Genomic DNA, 24,544 nt, shown 5'->3' with positions numbered 1-24,544 from the left:
CCCGCAAAATACAACTAGGTAAATACAACTAGGTAAATACACACACACACACTCCTACACTTTCTTTCGTCTACATCCCTCCCTCCCTCCTACTCTTCCCTCCTCCCTTTCCTATTCACTACCCTTCTCCCCATCTGCTTTAACACCTTCCTCACCCCCTTTCCTTTTCCCGCGCGTTCGCATCGCTGTCTTGTCTTGTCTTGTCTTTTCCTGTCGCCCACTCGCGCAGTCGTTGAAGCGGAGCCAAGCGCAGAGCCGCCGACTGGTCCACAATGATTTTTTTCGTAAGTTTTGTTTTTCCTTTTTTCTTAAACTAGTTTAGCAGGTGAATAGGTTAGTTGCCCTGGCTGGTTTTGTCGCTAGGAATTTTTTTTCCGTGATCAGTTTTGGCGTGTTGTGTATATGTGTGGATGTGTGTGTATGTATGTATATATATATATATATATATTATATATATATATATATATATATATATATATAATGTGTGTGTATGTACAGTGTCTATTGTATTTACCTTAATTGCAGGTTATACCCTTGTTTTCACAATTTTCACGATAAAAGGGGATTCGTCCATGACTGATGAAAACTGCATGGTGGTAGCCCGAATTGATATAAAAGATGTCACTCACAGTTTATTTATTTTTATCTATTTATTTATTAACATGCCTCGTTACTTTATTATTTGTACCTAGTCCAAGTTATCAACCAATTACTTTGTCCAGTGTAAACAAATAGTTTGATTTCTTCATTACCATCAGTTTTTCTTTGCAACCCGCTGTAGTAAACTACTTTTATTATAATTATCATTATTATTATTGTTGTTATTATCATTTTTATTATTACTAATATTTTTCTATTCATTGATACCTCGGCAATTGTAATTGTTATTTCGAACTGTATTCTTTCAATTATCTGCATTTCATGTATATTGATGCAATGCCAAGTACTTTCATACTTGTAAGCAACTTGTGTGGGTACGTAGCCTACACCAAATGCAACCCAACGATGTGATGTAGTTTTATCTTCAACCTTATGGTAGGAAAAAACAACCGTTTTCAAAAATGCCAGTCATCGTTGTGGTGTATGTGATATACAGTATGTTTACATATGTATATACATATACAATGTGCGAATGCACTCGAAAAAGAATTCTGGTCACTTTTTATCCTAAGATATTTCTTGGCTACGAGTATTTCTGACAAAATACTAATATTTAATTTTTATTAAGTATCTAAGTCAGACGGTTTGGGGAAGTCTGTATAGTCCATAAGTTAAAAGAATTAAATAAATAAAAACATACGTATAGAGTTGTATATACGGTTGAGTTAAAATAATTAAAAAAAGCATAGAGAGTTGTATACACTGTTGACATAAGAAATACTCGTCTCCAAGTCAGTCATGGCCCAGTGTCTCTCTGGGTGCAGAGATGTTTACAAACATAAGAAATAGGACATCAAGAAGACCCACTTGTGTATTTAGCTAATTGTAATGCATATATGCAGGAAAAGTCCTATACTCGTGGAGTCTGGTCTCTTCTCCATTAAACAATACCAATTTTTTAATTCATGTAACTCTTATTTGTCTTCCCCCTCTCACTCTCCCCTCCTTCCTCTCCTCTCCCTCCTTCCTTCCTTCCCCTCCTCTTCCCCTCCTCTTCCCCTTCTTCTTCCCCTTTCTTCCCTACCTCTCCCCCTTCCTTCCTCTTCCTCTCCCCCTTCCTTCCTCTTCCTCTCCCCCTTCCTTCCTCTTCCTCTCCCCCTTCCTTCCTCTTCCTCTCCCCCTTCCTTCCTCTTCCTCTCCCCCTTCCTTCCTCTTCCTCTCCCCCTTCCTTCCTCCTCTCCCCCTTCCTTCCCCTCCTCTCTCCCTCTCACTCTCCCTCCATCTATCTCTCTCCCTCTCACCCTCCCTCCATCTATCTCTCTCCCTCTCACTCTCCCTCCATCTATCTCTCTCCTTCTCACTCTCCCTCCATCTATCTATCTCTCTCCCTCTCACTCTCCCTCCATCTATCTCTCTCTCACCCTCTCTTCCCCCCTCTCTCTCTCTCTCGTCCTCTCTTCTCCTCTTTCTTCTCTCTGTCTCTCTCTTCCCCCTCTCCCCCACTCTCTTTCTTCCATTTTCTCTCTTCCTCTTTCTTTCACACTCTCGCCCTCTCTTCCCCATCTCTCTCTTCCCCCTCTCTCTCTCTCTTCCCCCTCTCTTCCCCCCCTCTTCCCCCTCTCTCTTCTCCCTCTCTCTCTCTTCCCCCTCTCTCTCTCCCTCCCCCTCTCTCTCTCTCTTCCCCTCTTTTCCTCCCTCCCTCTTTCTGTCCTTCTCTATCCCCCCCCCCCTCTCTCTCTCTCTCTCTCTCTTTCTCATTACTTTGTTTACTTTCTTTTCAAATATACAGTAGCTACTTATCAGTATGTATTTAAGATAACATTTCGCTTCACATTGCTTCCCTCAGCTTTCTATGCGCGGTGCTATGGTCGACTTTGTTCAGATGGTGTGCGAGAGGCTTCGGCTTGCTGTGACGACCACTCACTTGTCCGTGTACCTTCTCGACCGTTTCATGGATGCACATCACATATCGGATAACCAGTTACGGCTAACTGCTCTCACGGCGGTGTTACTTGCAGGTAGGATGAAATGGCATTTCACTTGTCAAGTTGTTTTTCTTTCCACATGTAGTAAGGGCGTTTTTGTTGACAAGGGTTATGTATAGCTTTTGTAGACTTTATTTCTTGTGTATTTCTTCGTGAGTCCCGCTCGCTGGTATCTTGCTACAGAAAGTAAAAGAAGCTAAATCAAATACGATTAGAGGGACCCGCGTTTGGGGTTTCATGACGGCCGCGTTTGATTATTTGAATTACATCGCTGCAACTAGTGATGTGTTCCATAATAGTTACAATGGCAAAACGAATGAAAACTAAGTTGCTCTTATGTGATGTTGACAATCGTAGAAAACGGGAATTAGGGCTGTAGACTTCAACCAACCCAGTTGCTTCCTTACTATAGAAAATTTCCCAGATTGTTAAGAGAGTTATTGGATTTGGTTTGGCAGTTGTGTTTGATCAGTCAATCCATTGCCCCTGGTCTCTTGCAGAAAACCTGTGACCATCAAGAAATCGGCAACAACCTCCGAGCGGGACCAAATTTCACTCGGAAAAGATATTTTGTTGTTATCAAGGGATTCTGTTTGATGTACATATCGTGATATAACTACAAAGTAATGTCGTAACACATTCGTAAATTTCAACAAGAACCCACTGTATTGGATAAGAAGAAATTAAATAGACGATATCCATATATTTCGATCACGGACTGTGATCCTCTTCAGTGGAATACAGAGTAATGGAGAAAAATAAGTGTCTAATATACAGAGAAAGAGAAGGAACGTGGGCAGGGCAAGTGGCCTCTAATGCTCTACGTGGCAAATCACCCGCTTTTACCAAAGATGGTGATAATTTATTGACTGGGCAGTCAATAAATTATTACCATCTTTGGTGAAGGCGAGTGATTTGCCGTGCAAAGCATTAGACGCCACTTTAGCCCTGCCCACGTTCCTTTTCTTTCTCTGTATATTAGACATGTATTTTTCTCCATTACTCTGTATTCCACTGAAGAGGATCACAGTACATGATCGAAATATATGGATATCATCTATTTAATTTCTTATCCAACACAGTGGGTTCTTGTTGCAAAATATTGTGATATACAAATGTATGTTTTAGATCTGTTTACAATAAATAAATGTCTCATAACTTGAAGCTTAATCTTCCCATTTTAGATAATGTTGTAATTGTTTAATTCCAATTCATGCAGCTAAGTTTGAGGAGAAAGACGCAAATGTCCCACGCATTTCTGAGCTGAACTTGTTTGCGAACTCGTGCTACAGCATCGGAATCTTCAACTCCATGGAAGCCTTTATGCTTAAATTCTTCAACTGGCACATTGGTTAGTGCTCCATACTAACCTTGAGCTGGTACATTGGGGTACTGAGGGCCCGCACTAAGATTCACCCAATACATTGCTTTCCGCATCATACTGACCTTTGAGTGGCCACTGGTAGCTGTCCTATGCCATACAACACAATGGTTAGTTGATGTTCATTTTGTTTGGTGGGCCCAGCACTTGCTCCTCTCTAAGTGGTAGCTCCACTGCCCAGGAGAGGGAGAAGTACCACCGATCAATTGCGTGTACAGTCCTTACAATTTCTGCTGCCTGTTAGGGTACTTCACCAGTGTGATGATGCTTGCTTCACCACACCGTTCATCCACCTCTCCCCCATTCATACCTCTCACCCCCATTGATCCCTCTCTATTCCAATCTTCCCTCTCACCTTTGTTTGTCCCTCTCTCCTCCATTCATCCTTCTTTCTCCCCCATTCATCCCTCTCCTTCACCCATTCATTCTTTTCTCTCTCTCCTTTTCATCCCTCTCCCTCCCCCACTCAATTAATTAGATCAGGAGAAGACACTGAGATTCTGCAAGAGGATCTAACAAATTGTTCACATGGTTGGTGAAATGGCAAATGAATTTCAGTATCTCAAAGTCCAGTGTGTTAAATATAGGTTTACAGAACCTAGAAAGCAGGTATAGCTTAGATGACACTTTTTTTAGAGAAAACAGAGTGCAAGAGAGACTTGGGAGTTCTAGTGAGTCCTGACCTTGAATCCAGGAAACAGTGCATTAGTGCCAGGAATAGAGCTAACAGAGCATTAGGTTTCATTGCTAGGATGGTTACAAATAAAAGTGCAAAGGTTATCAAACTCTATCTTGTGTTAGACTCATCTTTGATCATGCAGTACAGTTTTGGTCTCCATCCTATAGAATGGATATCAATTCACAAGAATCAGTACAGAGGAGAATGACCAAAATGATACATGGGCTCAGAAATTTACCTTACAAGAACAGGCTTAGGCACCTTAACTTAAACTCTCTGGAAAGATGCAGAATGTGGGGTGATCTAATAGAGATGTTCAAGTGGATCAAAGGATTTAACAAGGGTGATGCAAACAAGGTCATCATTTTAAGGTAACAGAGCAGGATTTGCAGTAATGGATTTGAATTGGACATATTTAGATTTAAGAAGGAAATAAGCAGGAACTGGTTTACCAGTAGTGATCAATGAATGGAATAGGCTTAGACAACTTTGTGGATATGGATGACAGATAGTAATGGACATGGCACTGTCTAGTGTAGACCTTATGGTCTCTTGCAGTTTCCTTCATTCTTATGTTCTTATCCCTCTCCCATTCATCCCTCTCTATCCCTCATCAAGGACTAATGATGGGTACCTGCATGGGGTAGGCCTGCAAGATGGACACCAAAGCTGCCCATTTTCAAAACCCATGAACTTCCTCACCTCCCTCAAGAGGGGCTGACACTCCATCTCTTGACTCGATGTATCATTGACTTCAGCTCTATTTCTTACACAAATGGAGATCTGACAGTTGGCAACTACTTCCCTTCCTGTACCAGTTGGTGAGATTGAAATAGCCCTATGGTAATACAACACAGATCACAGTCTGAGAGATTTGTGAGAAGGTCTGAGGACTCTAGCCAGCCATTATGGCGCTCCAGGTTTTCCACTCGGTGAAACTTGAGGCAACAGTTATCATTTTCTCATTCTCTCTCACACACCCCCCACTCCTGACCTTCCCTCCCTCCGTCCACGTTTTGATCTATTGTCTCGAGTTTAAGGTTCTTGCTTGGCATCTCTGTTTTCTTTATGACCTCTGCCATTTCTTTGAAATAGTCCAGCCTCCTGCTTAGAGTGAAATGAAACTATTTACTTTTGTAAGAATATGGTACCAAAAGCTTGGTACTATATAAGAATAATACAAAGATGTTGAAAAATAGCAGCAATCCTTTTATATCCCTTATTGTTTAATTTGTCAGTTTTCTGTATGATCAGGAATGTTTATGATTTTTTACGCAGCCCAAGAAATCTTCGTGACATTTCCCATTTCATATTTGCTGTCGTCATTTACTTTAGATTATGTCATTTTTTTTTCTTTCTTTTTACATTATTGTAGAAGCGGTTTTACAAGAAGCAGTTTCATTATCCTTATATTATTCTCATCATCAGTGCTGACATCTTTTTTGTAGGCAAGTCATCATTATTGTTTAGATTGTGTGTAAACTTTTTCTGATCATGTAAAGGTACCTTAGAATATAGTCATGCTGTAATCAGATGTTCTTCAATGACATTTCATAAATACCCTACTGAACTCTAACATGTTAATAACTATACTTCACTGCTTTGATAACAGGGTGTGTGACAGCAGCACACTTTGCAGAACATTACCTGGCATATGGTGTGTCTCCTGTTGACACTATAGGAGGAGTGCCTGTCACCTCAATCGCAAATGCTCGTGCAATCCTCTGGAGATTCACTGCTCAGCTCCTTGATGTCTCTTTACAGGGTAAGATGTTTGGCACTCAAGATGTATTGGTTGAGCGTGGGTGAATTGTATATACTGTATGGAGTTGTAGAGTTTGTGATCATGTAGTATACAGAGAATTTTACATTTATAATGATTAGGTGAGATGCTCTTTGTTAAATAGCATTGGGTTTCAGAAAGAGTGCGGAGTGTCTAAACAGTGAATAATTTTTTTTTCTTCTTCTTCTTCTTCTTCCTTTTCTTTCTTTCTTTTGGTACAACCCAATTTTGTTCAATTTTATAAAATATAGAATAGTATACGTCCTTGGAAATAAGTGGTGGTTTTGCAAGTTGAAAATTAGTCATCTCGCTGCCATCTGTCCTCAAAATCTACCAAAGACATCATCTTCATTTAAGACCGAGGGTTTGATACTTATTACCCCCCCACCCTTCCACACGTACTTTTTCACAAAAAGATAACTTACAAGTGAAGAACATAAGAAAGAAGCATACATTAGGCAGTTTCAGTCCATTACCACCTGTCATCCCCATCCATGAAATTCATATTCGCAGATTCTAACAATTAATTTTAAGAAACTTGTAGGGTTCATGCTTAGCCACCATATGAAAAATAAAGAATAAGTGTGAAACTTGTGAAATATTTTCAATTTTCCTCCATGGCAGATAGAGTATTTCTTCAATGGCAATGCTCACAAGTAGCAGCTGCTTGTGTAGCATGTGGGCGACTGTATAGCCATCTGCTACCAACTTGGCCGGAGCACTTACAAAACATCTCTGGATATGAGCTCAGCACACTTTCTCAGCTTATGGACCTTCTGCTCAGGTAAGAGTTAATAGGACTTAAAATGTTACCTAGCATTTGCCCATGTGGGACCAGTGACTACTTTTTGCTAGTGGTGGTCTTGCGAAATGAATGTCGGAGAATCTTCTTGCCACTCGTCTTCAAAACCTATCAGCATCCTTGCCTCCAGCTGAATTCAGAGAGGCTGACATTACTTCATATCAACTTAAACTGCATTTCCTCTACCTTTTCATGTGAGGAGAGTTGACAACTGGTGATTGCTTCCCTCCTACTAATGTAAGCTGGTACATACATACATATACCAAGGCTTTTTCCCCCTTCCAAGGGAGGTAGCCAAAAAGGGAAAGGCATAAAAACACTCCCACCCATTTCATCCCTAAATACACTCCACACCCCTCCCACCCTCCCTCTCATCTGAGCACCTCCTGGATGACGGGTCATCCCTGCACCCTGCCCACCACCCTGGGTCAGAAGCAGTGTCGCAAGACACAGTACATCCACAGCAAGGCCGCTTCATTTAATCGGCGACCCCCCCCTCTCCGTCCCCCTTTGCATATAAGGCGAGGACGGGGAGAAATCCCTTCGGGCTGCGTCAAAATTTACTCACACATACTACCCCACCCCCCACCCCCCCGCCCATTCCTCCTCATGCAGTCACAACATCATCCATATACAACCATTCTCCACTCACCTCTGTCTTCCGTCCTCTCCCTTCCTTCCTCAACAGACATTCCCCTCTTCCCCAAAGCCCCCTTCACCCCATCCATCCACCTCATCCTAGGACGTCCCCTCATGTTCACTCCCTCCACATCTGCCTTCCATACCTCTTTTACTAGTCTTTCTTCACTCATTCTTTCCATGTGTCCAAACCATCCTAATATTCTTTCATCAACCCTATCTCCCAAATCCTTTTTCACCCCTGTTTTCCTCCTCACCTCCTCATTTCTCACTCTATCCAGCCTAGTAACCCCCACCATACTTCTCAGACACCTCATCTCAAACACATTCAAACTCCTTCTCTCTTCTTCTCTTATATTCCACGTTTCTGCCCCATACAGTGCTGTTGGCACAATCACTCCTTCATACAGTCTCCTCTTTGCATCCATTCCCAAATGTCTATTCCTCATTACACTCTTTAAACCACCAAGGCATTTACTCGCTTCTCTCAATCTACATTCTACCTCCACCTTCACTCCACCTTTTCCTGCTACACTTGCACCCAAGTATCTAAAACTATCCACTTCCTCCAGTCGCTCTCCCTTAATGTTCACTTCCAGTCTACTGCCACTTTCACCCCTTGTACATCTCATCACCTTACTTTTACCCACATTTATCTTTAGCTTTCTTCTATCACATACTCTCCCAAACTCTGCCACCAGCTTCCTCAATCCCTCCTCTGACCCTGCCACAAGCGCAGTGTCGTCCACAAACAACAGCTGGCTCACCTCCCACTTTTCTCCATTTTCTTTAACCATCTCCAATCCCTGACCCACTACCCTAGCATTCACCTCTCGCACCACCCCATCCATGTATAAGTTGAACAGCCAAGGCGACATAACGCATCCTTGACGAAGTCCCACCTTTACATCAAACCACTCACTCTCTCCATTTCTAATCCTGACACATGCTCTACTACTCTCATAAAAACTCTTGACAGCTCCCAAAAGCTTTCCTCCTATCCCATAAATCTGCATAACCTCCCACAGTGCCTTTCTGTCTACCCTATCATAAGCCTTTTCCAGATCCATAAAAGCCCAAAAAACACCCTTCCCCTTTCCTATAGCTTTCTCACATAGCTGGTGACAAAAAGAATTCCCCCCACAAATACAATAGACAACAATCCAAAGTTCCTCCCAAGAGAGATTTGAGGCCTAAGGACCATTGCTGTCCACTTTGGAGTTGCAAGTTTCCATTCATTGAAACTTAAGGCAACAAATTGGTTTATTGACTCTTGAATTTATATAAACTTGTGTGTTTAATTTTTATGAAATTTTGAGCTTGAACACTTAGTATTAGATATTGTAGTATTTTATATGTTGCATACTTTGACAAATGTTCCCCATTTCTTCCTAGAATATACGAATCTGGAGTTAAGGGTACTTTGTGTAACACACCTGACTCGGGCCATGGTAGTGGGCATTCAAATAGCCTACAGAGTACACCAACATCACCAGCCACGGACGCTTCACCAGAGTCATTAGCGTCAACACCACCAGTTGAAGCACTTTGTAGTGGCTATTCTCTGACTGATGATAGTGAACAATCATAGCTAGTTCTTTGCAGTTTTCTAATGGATTTCACTGTACACAATATTAGTGCCTTAATTATTTAGTTCTCCAGTTATTTCGTCAGCTGTAGTCAGAACTAAAATGTATATAGCAGAAGCTCGTTATGTAATGATAGGTAGCAATCTTTACCTGATACAATGGTAAATGTGCCAGTATGTGAGCGTACTTTTTTCATTTATATTGAACAAATAAATCATTCTTCTTCCAATTTCTGAAATTACTTACTTGGTTATAACCAAGAATACTGTTTAGACTTCTATAAACTGTAAGTAGACGATTCACTTTTTCTTATTCTCTTGCTTCCTTTTTTCTGTTCCTCTCTTGAAAAACACTTAGGCCAATAAACATATTGGCATTCTATTATTAAATTGGAAACTAAATCCTGAAGTATAAAAAGTTTAGAATCATGCTTAAAGACTAGTGCTTAATTTGGAACCATGTAAAATGTTATACATACATACATAATACCCAAAGGCCTCCTCCCAGTTATAACTGAAGTTGGCAGAATCTGACAAAAATCATATAAATTGTAAAAGATACAATTGTTCCTATAGACTGAATAAAGATATTTCAGCTTTGTGTTGTAACGCCAAAATAAATTTTTCTGTTTTAGTTTTATGGCACAGTAGCAGATTTTGTCATTTAGGTATCGGAAATTCTTTTTAAAATGAGATGCGATTTTAGGAAAATATGTGCTACCTAGATCTAATTAGCTATATAAATTATCAATAATCAGGAAAGTAATAATATGATTTATTGACTCGAGATCATGGCACTACTATTGGCCAACTGCTGTAAACATTGTTCAAACGTCAAGTTAATATTGCTTAGTTATTTAATGAGCTCATTTTTAACCAGCTATTCTTGTAGTGATAAATGAAACTTGCAAATTTTTTAGATTATGTTGCAAGGTTTTCCTACTGCTTAGTCAAATCTAATTCAGCAGTCCTCCCAGTGACTTGTTTTTTATGGCATATTTTCCCTTCACTATATGTTTAATGGCTTGATACCTTTATTCACAGTCGCTATACATGCTTTCCTAATAGTTTTGATGATGTACGTAGATATTAGTTTCATAAGAGTGCACATTGTACATAAAGACAAATATTTTGGGGCAAAATGCAACTGCTGAATTGCATAATTGGTATGTGTTTGATTGTTACTGTATCTTCAACTTTCTCCTTTTGTGACATTTTTGTCACAGCCTTTATATGTAACATAATTACATTTGTGATAACAAGTTTCTCTTACATATTTATTTTTTACTTTAATTGTTTGGTTGGTGAGAGGACGAGTCTTGTAAGTTTGGTGGAAGTACTTGGTAGCACTCCATTGGACTTTCCTAGCCTTGAATGAATACCATTTAGCATCATACTTTAAAAATTAATGCACGGTTTTTAAATGCTTGCTGTTCATTTTGAACTGTTAATTACTCTTTGCTATCATATAAAACAGGCATACAAGAATCTCCTCCCATCCTTCAGTAAAGAATGTTTAGAAAAAAGAAATTTAAAGCAAAGTATTTCATCATTCAGTGATGAAATGTGACAAATGGTATGATAAATGTTTATATTAAGATGCCTAGACTGTAAGGAACTGTAATGTAACAGATTGAGAATGACTAAGAGTTTTCAGTGATGAACAGTGGATAGCAATGATAATTCCAAGCCCTACAGAAATAATAGTTGTTGGCATTACTCACCATTAATACTCTTATTTAAAGTTTCTTTAAAAAAAATCCAAATAGAAACATGAGCTTAGGAATGGTTACTACTTCTTACAAGAATTGGACAAAGAACAAAGATATTTATCTTAGATTTTTTCCCAATAATTTTAGTTTGAATACTTGTATAATGAGGTTGAAGTTAATTTATAGTATCATGGAATTGAGCTAGGTAGAAATAATTTTGTTTATAGTAGCCAGTATCTGCATAAACAATAGCCCACCAGATTTATCACTTTTGTTTACAAGACCTGGGAGGGGGTTGTGTCTTGCTGCGCTTAATTGTATTTGTCAACTGTCCAATTATATGTGGGTTTAATTTTCCTCATTGTAATATCAAGGATTGGAGTTGTGCTTATGGGTTCCCTTCTCTCTATCTTCATTTATCAAACTTTGCTTTGAATTCATTTATGATGTCCACTGAGGAGACGGGGGCTTGGCAGATAATCAGTTTGGTTTCAGAAAAAGAATTGTTACCATTTCCAGCAGTTCATCACTTGTATCCTTTTCAGAAAAGGAAGAACTGTATAACAAATCTATGCCAGTACATACCAAAAGGCCCTTCCCCCCCTCATAAAAGGGAGCTGAGTCAGAGAATGCACTGACTACATGCATACATACACAGATCAGGTACATATGAGCTTTGAGCTCTCGTCCAGAAGGGTAATAGCTGTCAGTCAGGAGTCCAGCAAGTGATCCAAGACCATGGTGAATCACACACATTACATACCAAAATACATTTTCCTTCTTATAGGTCAAGTGACTCCATGTAATGGAAAACCAGGTTCAAATGTCAGGCCCTCTTGTGGAAGCACTGTCTCATTGCATTGCCCAACTCCAGCAGTGTGGTGGAGAACAGGGATGACCCATCCTCCATGGTGGTCAGATGGGAAGGATAAGGAATAGGTTTTAGATGGATGTGGGATGGTTGTAGGATAGATGTAAGCTTCTGACTCGACCATCCTTCTTGCATATACCAAAGTCTCTTCCCCCTTATAAGGGAGGTAGCCAAAAAACAAAGGCATAAAAACCACTCCCACCCATTCCATCCCCATCACACTCCACTCTACCCTCTTCCCTCCCTCTTATCTTGGCACCTCCTGAATAACAGGTCATCCCTGTATCTCGCCCACTGCTCTGGGTCAAAAGCAGTGTCACAAGACACAGCACATCCACAGCAAGGCCACTTCATTAAATCGGCCATCCTTCTTACAAAAGGAAAAAGGTCTTATGGTATGATTATTGGTAAGAATGTAATTTATAAGAAAATAGCTACATTCTTATGGTCCAGTATATTTGTCTCCATTGCTGTATCATATCCAAACTCTCGGTACTAATTTCGTCTTTTTGATGCCTTTCCTACTTTTGTGTTGCTGGCGGGAGTCCCAAATTTTTCACTCTGGATTTATTAGATGTTGGTTTGGTTTTCAGAGGCTTGTTTATTTTCCCACAGTTGTGTTAAGTGGTTTAAAACTCCACATTTTGTTACCAAAGATGATTTGATTCTTTTTCTTTTTTTCCAGGCCATCATCATAGCTATCCCTTAGTCCTAAGTTATGCCATACAACCTTTTACATAACTTTATCATAAACATTTATTAATCTTCATCAGTTAATCTAAACCACTATTCTGGGAGGAGGGGGGCAGGTTTCCTAAGCAGGTATATTGGTACCCTTCTGTAATTCTTTCCAGTTGTTTCACTGTAGTGGTTGTATGGACTTGTGTGGTTTACAAATGTTTGCAAACTGAATAGAAACTGTTAAGCAACTGAGCACATTTGTGGCAAAGGATACACATTGATTACAAAAACTGTTGTCCCATGCCTGAATGTGCAGAGAAAGCATGTAGGTAAAACCATAGAGCTGCTATGATTTTATCTAAAGCCACATGGGCCTCAAGTCCAGCACTCTACCAATTGTTCTAAAGATTAGTCCCCAGCTTAGTTGATAGAGAGTTGGGTGGTTGCATTGGTAGTGTCAACTCCACATCTTCTAGTGTAAGGAATGCATAATCACTGTGTGTCCTCTGCCAATTGTATTCAGTTGCATAACAGTATGTATTCAGCTTGCAAGCTCTTGTGAGCCAACTACTATACAGCCACCATATTGAAAAAACTGTAAGGAATTACAGAGGGACATCAACACACCTGACGGACCCATGGAACCAACCTCCCCCAAAATCTGCTAATGTCAATTTGTCAGACATGTAACGAGACATGTAAACCTTGTTACATTAAGTTCATTCAGTTTGCCTTCTTGTTGGAAGTTTTTCATTTTTACTGATAATGCCTTATTACAGTTAGGTGTTATTTTCAAAATTGGTAGAATTGGATGATTCACATTGCATATTATGGACATTGGTTTGTAATTAATGCTACACTTACATGTATTAAACCAAATTGGGTTTAATTCAATTTATGGTGTCTTGTAGGTTTAACCGAGGTATTTTATACATTTTTCTTTTCATTAAACCAAATTGGGTTTAATTCAATTTATGGTGTCTTGTAGGTTTAACATGGAGGTATTTTATACATTTTTCTTTTCCTTCATATGTGATTGCCAGCTTCAAAAGTAATTTTTCTTTCTTGAAGTTAGTGTTCTGTCTTATGTACTGAAAACGTGGATATGGAGAGATAACAGTACTCTGAAGAAACTCCATTTTCAGGATTCTCCATCTTCCCTTCCCTGCATTTCATTTTGTGCTTTATCTTGCAATTATTCTGTCTGTTCACCTTTGCATCCCTCTGTAATGTTTATTTTACAAAGAATTGATCATGGTGTCAATGTGGAACACAGGAAACTAGTCTGTTGTTTAACTGAGCGTTAGATTTATGTACACGAGGTGTAGGGTGGCCAAGGATTCTGTTGGTTTCTAGACTAGCTAGAGCTATGTAATTACTGTTTGTATATTTTTGTGTTAATGTGATTGGATCGGGGTGGTAGAATAGTCTGGATAATGTTGTAGTAATTTTCTGGAGTGTTTCATATGTCTTTTGTGCTAATGGGTGGTCACCTGTAGTAGTTTGTTACTCCTACTTAGAGTATTAGTTTGTTACTTTAATTCAAAATCCTGTAGCTCTAGAAATCTTTCACTTGTATCCATTGATGTTGGATCGTTGTATAGTTCAATGTGGGGAATAGTTCTTGGAATTGGATAGATATGTTGTAGAAACTGAAGTAATGTCCATTACACCAATGATTCAATTTAAAATCTCAAGCTCCTCTTTGAGAGGACTAGGATGGTGCTTCTTTAAGGAAGACTCTTTGAAGTAGAGTTTAATGTAGTCTCTTACTACGAACTTGCTCAACCAGGCAGCCTTGAATTGCCTTGACTAACCTTCATGCCTAAGTAGAGGTAATCTAAACTGCACTAATAATTTTACAGGTATCTCAGGGCTTGTGAAAACTTCAGGCATATGGGAAAACTTCTTTGTGGAAATAGCATTTTTTATAATAAATTTGTCTTGCTACAAACCTTACATTAGAAGCTAGGAGACGGACCTAATTAAACTCTCGGACTTCATGGCAGAAAAACTCGTTGCTGGTTCTAGTCATACATTATTTACTAGGAAAAGTTCTAGTCATTCAAGAAGATTTAATTTAATTTAAGGTAGCTGTAGAATACTTGTTACACATTTTTGAAGTTGAGTTGTGTATTACTTGTATTTTCTCCCTGTCTCATTACACAGTGAGAATTTGATCGCATGTGTATATGGAATAGGCGGACTTGAGCGTCCAGAGGGCCTCATAATTGGATTGTGATAAATTTTGATTTTCTGTAGTACTTTGAAAGTTTATTTTTGTACTTTTGCATATGTTGTAAGGATGTGAAAATCATATGCATCCATCTAATAACTAGGAGGTGGATACTGATGTAAATGAGTTTTTGAATATATTAAACTTACTTGATTGTATATGTCTGTCTATATCCCAAAGGCCTTTTCCCTCTTACCAGAGAGGTAGCCATGTTAAAAGGTATATACCCACTCCCACCCATTCCTCCCTTTCATCTTGGCTCCTCATGGATGACAGGTCGTACCTGTATCCCGCCCACTGCCCTGGGTCAGAAGCAAAGCATCAAGACACAGCAAATCCACAGCAAGGGCGCTTCACTTAATCGGTGACCCTCCTCTCCATCCCCTTATGCAGAAAAAGAGAAGACTGGGAGAAATCCCTTCGGGCTGCATGAAAATATCCTTAAAACATAACCACTCTCCTTAACCCCTCCCCCCATCCCCCACCACCTCCTTTCCTTGCATCACAGTATCATCTATACACAGCCATTCTCCATTCACCCCTATCTCCTGTCTTCCCCTTCCTTGCTCAACAGAGATTCCCCTCTTTCCCAATGCCCCTTTCACCCCATCTATCCATCTCATCCTCAGTCATCCCCTCAAGTTCACTCCCCCCCACCTCTGCCTTCCACATCTCGTTTACTAATCTTTCTTCACTCCTTCTTTCCATGTGTCCAAACCATCCCAGTACTCTTTCATCAGCCCTATTTGCCATCTCCTTTACCACCCCAGCTCTCACCTCATTTCTTACTCTGTCCAACCTTGTAACCCCTACTATACTTCTCAGATTTTCATCTCACATTCAACCTCTTCTTCTCTGCCTCTTAAGTCTTCCCTATACAGTGTTGTTGGCATAATCATCCCTTTCATTATGTCCTTTTTGCATCCATTCCCAAATGCCCATTTCTCATTACACTTTTTAATCCCCCAAGGCATTTAGTTGCTTCTCTCAATTTACAATTTACCTCCACTCCTTTCCTACAAAATGCAACCCCAAATATCCAAAGGTATTGTACATATAAAGGAGGTAGCCAAAAAACAAAGGCATAAAAATCACTCCCATCCATTCCATCTGTAACATATCCTACTGTACTCCCCTCCCTCTTATCTTGGCACCTCCTGGATGACAGGTCATCCCTGCATCTCGCCTACTGCCCTGGGTCAGAACCACCTTTTACCTTTTCTTCTCTATTTGATTTGCCTCCTCTTCCTCTCTTAATTTCTTTCCAAAACATTTTTTTATTACTTTAAAAATTTTCTATCATACTCTTACCCCCTATTCACATCTGCTCTCCTCTTTGTCTCCTTTATGTTATGCTTTACTTCTCTTTTCTTTGTATCTCTTTTATAATTCCCTTGTCCTATTTTGTGACCAATCTGTGAGTACATGCTTCTTCTCTTCTACAGCCTTCTTTGGTTCCTCATCCCACCACTCGCTACCCTTCTTTCTATTTCCTCCCATCCTTGTTCCACACATCTTTGCATACCTTGTGACTCTCTCCTTGAACCATCCCCATTCCTCCTCCACTCCTAGTTCTAATCTAACCTTCACTCCCACTCCTTTCCCAGCTGCTGCTTGTACTTTTCTTTCTCATTTAAGCAGTTCACTCAAAGCACCTCCCTACCTTCTTTACTTTTCACCTTTCTTCATCTATCCTCCACTTTCAATTTCCCTTCTACCAAAAAATAATCTGATATTCCCCCACTCTCTCCCCTTAGAACATGCACATCCTTAACTCTTCCTACTATACTCCTGGTTACCACTATATAGTCCATTAATGCTCTACCACCCTTCCATCCACCACCCTCTCCCATGTGTTCTTATGCTCAAATTTCTTCCTAACACTGCATTTGTTATCAATTCTTTCTAGACGCATGAACCACCATCAGGGCAGGGATGGTCCTTCATACATAAGGAGCAGCTAAATTAAGGGGAAGACAAATGTCAGATGAGTATATGCTCATGCACACAAGTGTGGTCCTGCAAGATGAAAGTTGAGTTTTGAAAATGGGCATCTTTACTGTCCATCTTGCATGACTACCACATGCAAGTACTTGTCATTGGCCCCTGCCACCCACATTAAGGTAAGAACAAACAAAACATAACAAGCCAGTAATGTTTATTATCCAGTAGTTATAGTCTTTTATATGCTTGAATTCAATAGTTATAGAAAAATAAACTTTTCTTGTTCAACAAGAACATGCACTTCGGTATTTTAAAAGGTATTTTAAAAATCGTTTTTAAAAATTCTCTGAACAAATACTAGTTTAATGTGTTCATAACTACCTATTCATTAATAAAATTTGAAGATCAAAATATTACATACTGACTTCTGAAAAATAGGCTGAGCTGTCACATACTGGAGTGATTGATGCTGAAATATATATATGAATTGGATGAAATGACAAATAACTACTTTTACTGGAAATTTTCAGCTTGCACAATATACATACATGAAGTTAAGCCATTTTGCCAAGTCATTGGTGCATAGATTTTATGATCCACAAGCCTGATGAAAACTGAGTACTGTTTGGCAGTTTCATAGCTGGCTCAGCTTACCTCTTAACTAGTATGCCTACTCATGTCATCAAGGCTAAGCACTAGAACTTTCTAGCTTTCTTGTTAGGGGTGTAATCTGTTTGTGGGCCAGTTTCTTTTCCATCTTTGTTCCCAGTTCCTTTATCAGCTGGAATGAGACAATGAAAGATTTATTTTCTAACTGCCTGAAAAAATAAAATAAACAATTGATGTGAGTAGCCTTGGCTGGTAACTACCTTTATAGGGGGGAAAAGGCTAATGGTATATACATACATATACCAAAGGCTCTTTCCCCCTTGGAAGGAAAGTAGCCATCCATTCCATCCCCACATACTCCACTCCCTCCCTCTTATCTTGGCTCTTCCTGGATGACTGGTCATCCCTGCATCTCGCCCACTGCCCTGGGTCAGAAGCAGTGTCGCAAGACACAGCACATCCACAGTAAGGCTTCTTCATTAAATCGGTGACCCACCTCTCTGTTCTCTCATGCAGAAAGAGAGAAGACGGGCTGCATTAAATTATCTTATCACACATGCTCCTTCATCCCCCATCCCTCACCCACTCCCTTTCATGCATCACAGCGTCATCCATACACAACCCTTCTCCATTCACCCCTATCTTCTATCTTCTCCCATCCTTCCTCAACAGACATTCCCCTTTCCCAATGCCCCTTTTACCCCATTCCAACAATCTCATCCTTGGTCGCCCCCTCATGTTCACTTCCTCCACCTCTGCCTTCCACACCTCTTTTACTAATCTTTCTTCACTCATTCTTTCCATGTGTCCAAACTGTTCCAATACTCTTTCATCAACCCTATCTCCCAACTCCCTTTCCACCCCCGTTCTCCTCATTTCTCACTCTATCCAGCCTGGTAACCCCTATCATACTTCTCAGGCACCTCATCTCAACAAATTCAAACTACTCCTCTCTTCCTTTCTTATGTTCCATGTTCCAAGTACTGAGGATAATTTGGCATTGAGTTCTGTGACCTGGGCTGGCATGATGTGATGCGAGGGGAATGGATTTGTGTGCAGGGACCGATGAAATGCACCTTCCCACAGCAGTCCTGAGCCAAGTGACTGAAGTAGCAGTCCATCTGGGACCCAACAAATGTAAATCAATCAAAGCACTTCAACTCAACCGCACCTCTACTCAAGAGATGCAGCCCTTGGAGGTTAGTACCTGGTCTCCTGAACAGATGCTGTTGATGAAAATAGATAACATATAAATACACACAAATAAATGCATTCACGTTTGCCATCAAAGAAATCTTAGAATGCAATACAAAAAATTCAGGTGTGATCAGTGATAATATTTGTTGCACAAAGTTCCTCAGATTGAACCCACAGTTTCACAGTGGTCAGCAATGGTCTTCAGATCCACAGACCTGTCTAGAAAGAAACACAGGCAAGGTGTCTATGATATGTAAGTGTGGGTCTGTTTCAGTCACCAGCAGGTAGGAGGAAGGGGAAAGCAGTTGCTTGATGTCAACTCTACTGTGAAAAAAAAGGGTGAGGAAAAATATGTTGAAGTTGTGAGAGATCTTGAGTATGATACAGACTTTGAGTACTAACCCCTCGCAGACCTCCAGATGGAGCTGAGGGTGTTGTTGTTGTTCCTTAGACTGTCTGTCCGAGCAGTCACGTCTCCCCAAGGAATGCCACAGTCAAAACAGGGTTTTCCCACAAGTCCTTTTATAGAGTGTATGTTGTGTTGTTTCCATGCGTGATTGTGTATAATAGTCTTCCATGATGTGTTGAATAGTGGGGTGAAGTGTAACATCCTGGGTGTAGATGGGATCTGATGACCCATCATTGACCCCTGTGATCACTTTCCTATTAGTACACACAAACCATTTTTTAATGTGAACACATGCAGATAGTTCAGATATTTACAAATAAACATGCTTTATTGCAAAATAGAGTAAAGATTTGTGGGCTGGGCATTCTTCCAGACTTTCTTTCCTCGAGAAAGGCTAACTGCTACCTTACCATTACCTCCCAGTTCCCCCTTAGGGTTTACTATTACCAGTACCAGTAACCTGATACCAAATGTGAAGTGTGACCAAGACTGACAGTATGTTCAGTTACATCAACACTTTCCTCTTATCTAACAATAACTTTATTAACACAATCTGTTGTTGATAGTGGGAGCATAATATGATGACCTCTGGAGGCCCCTAGTCACAACTTTGAGCCAACTCTGTTTACTGTCTATCATTATTGTATCAGGACCTTATAGTAGCCCTCGTTAGGATCTACAGTAACCCCATGATGGAAGGGGGAGGGGGGGGGTTGGAAAAGGTATAAATTACCCTTTCAACCTTTCACTTGATTAGGAAGTTGCCTAACTGTGGCAGTGGGCAAGATGCAGGGATGACCCATCATCCATTAGGTGCCAAGACAAGAGGAAGGGAAGAGGAGTATGATAGGGATGGAATGGGTGGGAGTGGTTTCTATGCCTTTGTCTTTTTTGGTTACCTTCCTTATAAGGGGGAAAAAGCCTTTGGAATATTATGTACTAAAACAAGGATGAAGCAGCAACAAAGCCCTTCGGCTGCACCCTTGCCCCATCAGATGAGCAATGAAGACTACGTTACATCCTATCTATCAAAAGGCTTCTTTCCCTCATAAGGGGGGTAGCCAGGCAAGACATACACAAACCCTCCCACTCCCATGTTACCAATTTCCCTTTTATCTTAGCTCCTTGTAGATAAAGGGTTATTCCAGTCTCATGCCCACTGCTCGGGTTACAAGCAATGCAGCAAGACACAGCACATCCACTGTAGGGCCAGCCACTTCATTTACACATTACATCTAGAACAAGTTTACTTGATGACACATAGGTGATTACTCACCTCAATGAGGGAAATAAATCACTGCTGCCAATACAACAGAATTTGTTCTAAAACTTGCCCCATTCTACTGGTTCTCATTTTGACACATACAGATCAAACAGACCCTGACTTGGTTAGCCATGATTCTTGGTCCTAAACACTACCAGTGGACCATCCTTTGCAGCACAATATAATTTTAAATAAGAGACTTCATAAAGAAAACCCCATTAAATCTGGTCCCAATTTTAGGGATCCCTAATAGTAGAGCTACAATCAAGAACCCAATACAGCAGTCCTGTCCTTGAGCCTTGCTGATGCCACAGTCCAAGAGGAACCACATGCAACATTCAACAAGTGTGGGAGTAGTCAACCTCCCAGGACTATGGGATGACTTAGGAACAGTCATTGGCGAGAGAGGGGCCAATGAACTGTGTCTGTGGGAGACAGATCCTGACTGCTTTCACCACACAGTTCCACGAGGATGTAGGTATTTTTTTAAACTTATGAACAAGAATACAAGTCCACTGCTGGGTAGGGTGGGCTAAATGGTGAAAGATCTCAACCCTCTACACTAAAATCTACTCTTGCTAGATTCCACCCGTAAGTAGGGTACTCTAGATATAAGGAAATACTGCCTCCACACACAATGCTCTTTCAATTGCCTCTGGGCCTACTAAGCAGGTGTTTCAATTAGTACATAAAACAATAGAAATATTGCATTATTATCTATACCAAAGGCTTCCTCCCACTTCAAGGGAGGTAGCCAGCCAAGACATGCAACCACCCCCCACCCATCCCATTTATTTCCCTTTCATCTTAGTTCTGAAGGGAAGGGATTGCACTAATACAGGAAACAAAAGTAACAACACAGTTAACCTATATTCACAAAATGAATGACAATTAGTGAAGACAACTTTAAACTAAACAAATACTAACAGATAACACAACTGAGATAATCATAACCCAAACTCGGAGAAAGACTATGTATATGCCAATATACACCACCCACATCGGTCCCCTAAAGCTACAATCTTCATCCTCAAGTTCTCAATTTGTTCACAAACTGGTGAGCATAGTGACAGGTTTAAAGACCACCACCCAAATTGGCTAAACACACAAGCTGATCAAGAAATACACAAAATACAGCTTCCTAACCCAGATTTAAATTCCTGCAACCACCACACTAAACAATTTCCCCAATGTAACCAACAAGAAACTTCTAATTTCACAATGCACTCATCCTTTCTCCAGACCACTACCCTATAAAGATTACCATAGAAGGAAAAATATATATAAAAGAAAGTGAAAAGAACTTGAGAACAACACTATAAATTATTTTCTATCCACATCTATAAACACTAGACAAATTGAATACATGAAAACCAAAATCCTGTACAACGGCAGCATAATTACACACACAGACACAGACGCATGCACACACACAGAATTTGTTCTAAAGCTTGTCCCGTTCTACTGGTTCACATCTTGACACATACAGATCATGTAATAAATTGAAAGAGAAAACAGTGAGTGCTAAAACTATACACGACTTTAAGAAAGAACTGGATGCGGAAAGATATAACTGCGGGTCCCTACGAGCATAGTTCTTCTCCCGCAAAATACAACTAGGTAAATACACACACACGTACACAAAATTCAGGTTACCTCTGGGAACAGAGAAAGAACTCTCCAAGCTTACTACAACTAAAATACACAAACCAAAAACTTACCTATCTTTATTAGAATTCATTTTTTCTTTAACTTGATCATCCATTGACAACCCTTGTTTGATGTGTTTACCATGACATGTTTCCACAATAATAAGTGATGTTTGAGGAATTTAAAAAATCACAACCAGACACACTCAAACGATTTATTAAATCAATTTGCCTGTGTGTACATAATTTTATGTGATTACATGGAAAAATTCTAGGCTAGAAAATTCTTAAAGAAGGCTATTTGCTTTTAAAGACTATCCACACTTATGTATGCTACAAACTAAAAATAAGGATGTACATATTTTGTTAATAAATGGGGACCACTTAATCATCTAATAACGAGGCATCTTGTATGGCCTATCACCAGACCCACCATAGTATGCATTGGGGTCATTACCATCCCGATTATTGCGGCCAAATCGAAGAGGACTGAGCTCGTGACCAAACCGTGGGTTGAAATTACTGAAAGGAGTGTAATTGCCAAGCAATGAGCGAAAACTGGAGTTACCGTAGCCAGCATTACTGAAACTAGATCCTGAGTCATTGCCCGCATGGCCATAGTTCGAACCATCATGTCCATAATTGGAACCACCACGGCCGTAGCCAGATCCGTACCCCGCAGCCATGTCTGAGCCATAACCTGAGGCATATCCCCCACCATAACCTTGACCACCATGTTCCCGGTTATATTCAGGACCAATGTCGACACTTGGACGATACTCGTTCAGCAAATCTCGACTCAAACCCTGTTCTTCTAACACACGCTCCAAATTTCGCTCCAGATCCTTCTCCAGAATACGTTTTAGCTCACGCCGTACCTCGCTGTTCACGTCAGATTCTTGGTAATAGCCTCTGGCATAGTCTGAATACTCTGAGCCACCTCCATAGAAGGATCTCCCACGATCCTTCTTAGCATGCTCTAATTCTTGTAGGAGTTTCTTGCCTTTCTTCGTACTTCGCAGTTCCTCTTCATACTCTTTGTCTTCCTCCACCTGAGTACAAAAAGCATTTGTGAAAAAAAAAAAGAACAATCATATGAATGATAAGACAACAGCACAAGGAGCAGTAGTGAGAGAGAGAATGGGGGGTAGAGAAAGAGGGGGAAAAACACTGAGGAGGAGGAAGATCAAGTGAGAGAGGGAAGAAAGATTGAGTGAGGGGGGGAGAAAGAGAGTGAGTGGGAGGGGAGAATGATATAATGAGTGAGAGAGGGGGAAGAGAAAGACTGAGTGAATGAGAGGGGGTAGAGAAAGACCGAGTGAGTGAGGGGGGGGGAGAAGAGAAAAACTGTGAATGAGAGGGGGGAAAGAGAAAGATAGTGAGTGCAAGCAAGGAAAGAGATAGACAGTGCAAGAAATATAGTGAGAGACAAAGAGAGAGGTGGGGGGGGGAATTCTTTCACGATACTACGTTTTCACCTGAGTGAAATGATGCCATCTACTGACAGGGCATGGTTGAAGGTAGGTCACTATGTGGTAAAAAGAGGACACTCACTTGACCCTATATTTTCTCAAATGAAGTGGGGCATGTCCAAGATATTGTGTGATCAGCAGCAGCTACCTCAAATGCCATGCATTTGTCCCAAATATATTGTATACTTAGTTCCTGGTGAACATCCAAGTCCATGCATGAATGTATACAACCAGTGGCCTTTCCCCTTTTCTATTATCAAAAATACAACTACTACTGTGAGAATCTGTTCTCACAGTAATCAAATTCAAAACATATCTTTTGAATCTAAATAAAGATATGAAAGGTACATGACAAATTTTGTATTTTATCCTCCACTATCTGAGGTCCTACACAAAAGTTCCAGTAATTTCAATGGTGGGATTAAACCAGAGTACAACATGGCTTCCTGCTCCTAGGTTAAGCTAGCCATATCTGTTGTCAGTTTGTCTCTCAATGGACAGGAGCATGAGTGGGTATGTCAAGTTTCTTTTATTTTGTAGCATCTCGTGGTAGTTCAGTGACACAGCCCACAAATGCTGTGTCTTGCTGCACTGCTTCTGAACCCAGCAGGGGACTGAGATGATCCTTCATCCACAAGGAACTACAATAACAGGGACAACAAATGTGAAATAGGTGAAGTATGGATACTGTCTTGAGCAGGTCCATCCCCTTTACAAGGGGGGAAAAAAACACATTTAGTGCATGTAACCATTCCAGAGCAAAACACCTCCATGTTTTGTTTCAAAACCAAAGAGAGCTGCAAAAATTAAAGATTGCTTCTGAAAGCCTGGGCCAACAACACCATATCCCAAAGCTTTTTTTTCTTGAGGGAGGGTTTTTAAGTGCTTCTGGGAAAGACCAATGTCTGTCTCAAGACATTAAAAGAATATGCAAGGCTATTGTTGCAGATTGAGGGCAAGGTATCCAAATTGGGTGCTCATGTATGGCACTGGACCTCAGAGACACCTCAGAAACTCTGTTCCAAGTCTCTGTTCCCCCTTAC

At 40.4% G+C, this 24,544-nt stretch overlaps 2 protein-coding genes across 34 annotated transcripts in view; one reads left to right on the top strand and one right to left on the bottom strand.

Moving 5' to 3' along the window:
• Positions 1 to 2,451: 2,451 nt before the first annotated feature.
• Positions 2,452 to 10,524, top strand: LOC143028530 (cyclin-J-like). The gene is made up of 5 exons (XM_076190782.1): positions 2,452 to 2,618; positions 3,805 to 3,936; positions 6,258 to 6,410; positions 7,053 to 7,212; positions 9,265 to 10,524. The coding sequence occupies exons 1-5, from the start codon at positions 2,453 to 2,455 to the stop codon at positions 9,458 to 9,460; spliced, it is 807 nt and encodes a 268-aa protein (XP_076046897.1). The 5' UTR covers position 2,452; the 3' UTR covers positions 9,461 to 10,524.
• Positions 10,525 to 17,119: 6,595 nt separating this feature from the next.
• LOC143028527 (tRNA (uracil-5-)-methyltransferase homolog A-like) overlaps positions 17,120 to 24,544 on the bottom strand; it is a 68,610-nt gene continuing 61,185 nt past the window's right edge. For 31 of the 33 annotated variants that reach the window (XM_076190770.1, XM_076190753.1, XM_076190757.1 and 28 more), the window contains one exon: positions 22,231 to 23,081. In XM_076190770.1, coding sequence (XP_076046885.1) covers positions 22,422 to 23,081 — 660 coding nt within the window. In that variant the 3' untranslated portion in view covers positions 22,231 to 22,421. Of the gene's footprint in view, positions 17,683 to 22,230; positions 23,082 to 24,544 lie in introns of those variants that run through there. The other 2 variants (XM_076190780.1, XM_076190779.1) reach the window with 2 other exon arrangements.

This window comes from Oratosquilla oratoria, chromosome 9 (genome assembly GCF_046742065.1).
Source record: "Oratosquilla oratoria isolate Oo_2021 chromosome 9, ASM4674206v1, whole genome shotgun sequence".
NCBI classification, from domain to species: Eukaryota; Metazoa; Arthropoda; class Malacostraca; order Stomatopoda; family Squillidae; genus Oratosquilla; species Oratosquilla oratoria.
This window is presented reverse-complemented; position numbering and strand designations above follow the sequence as displayed.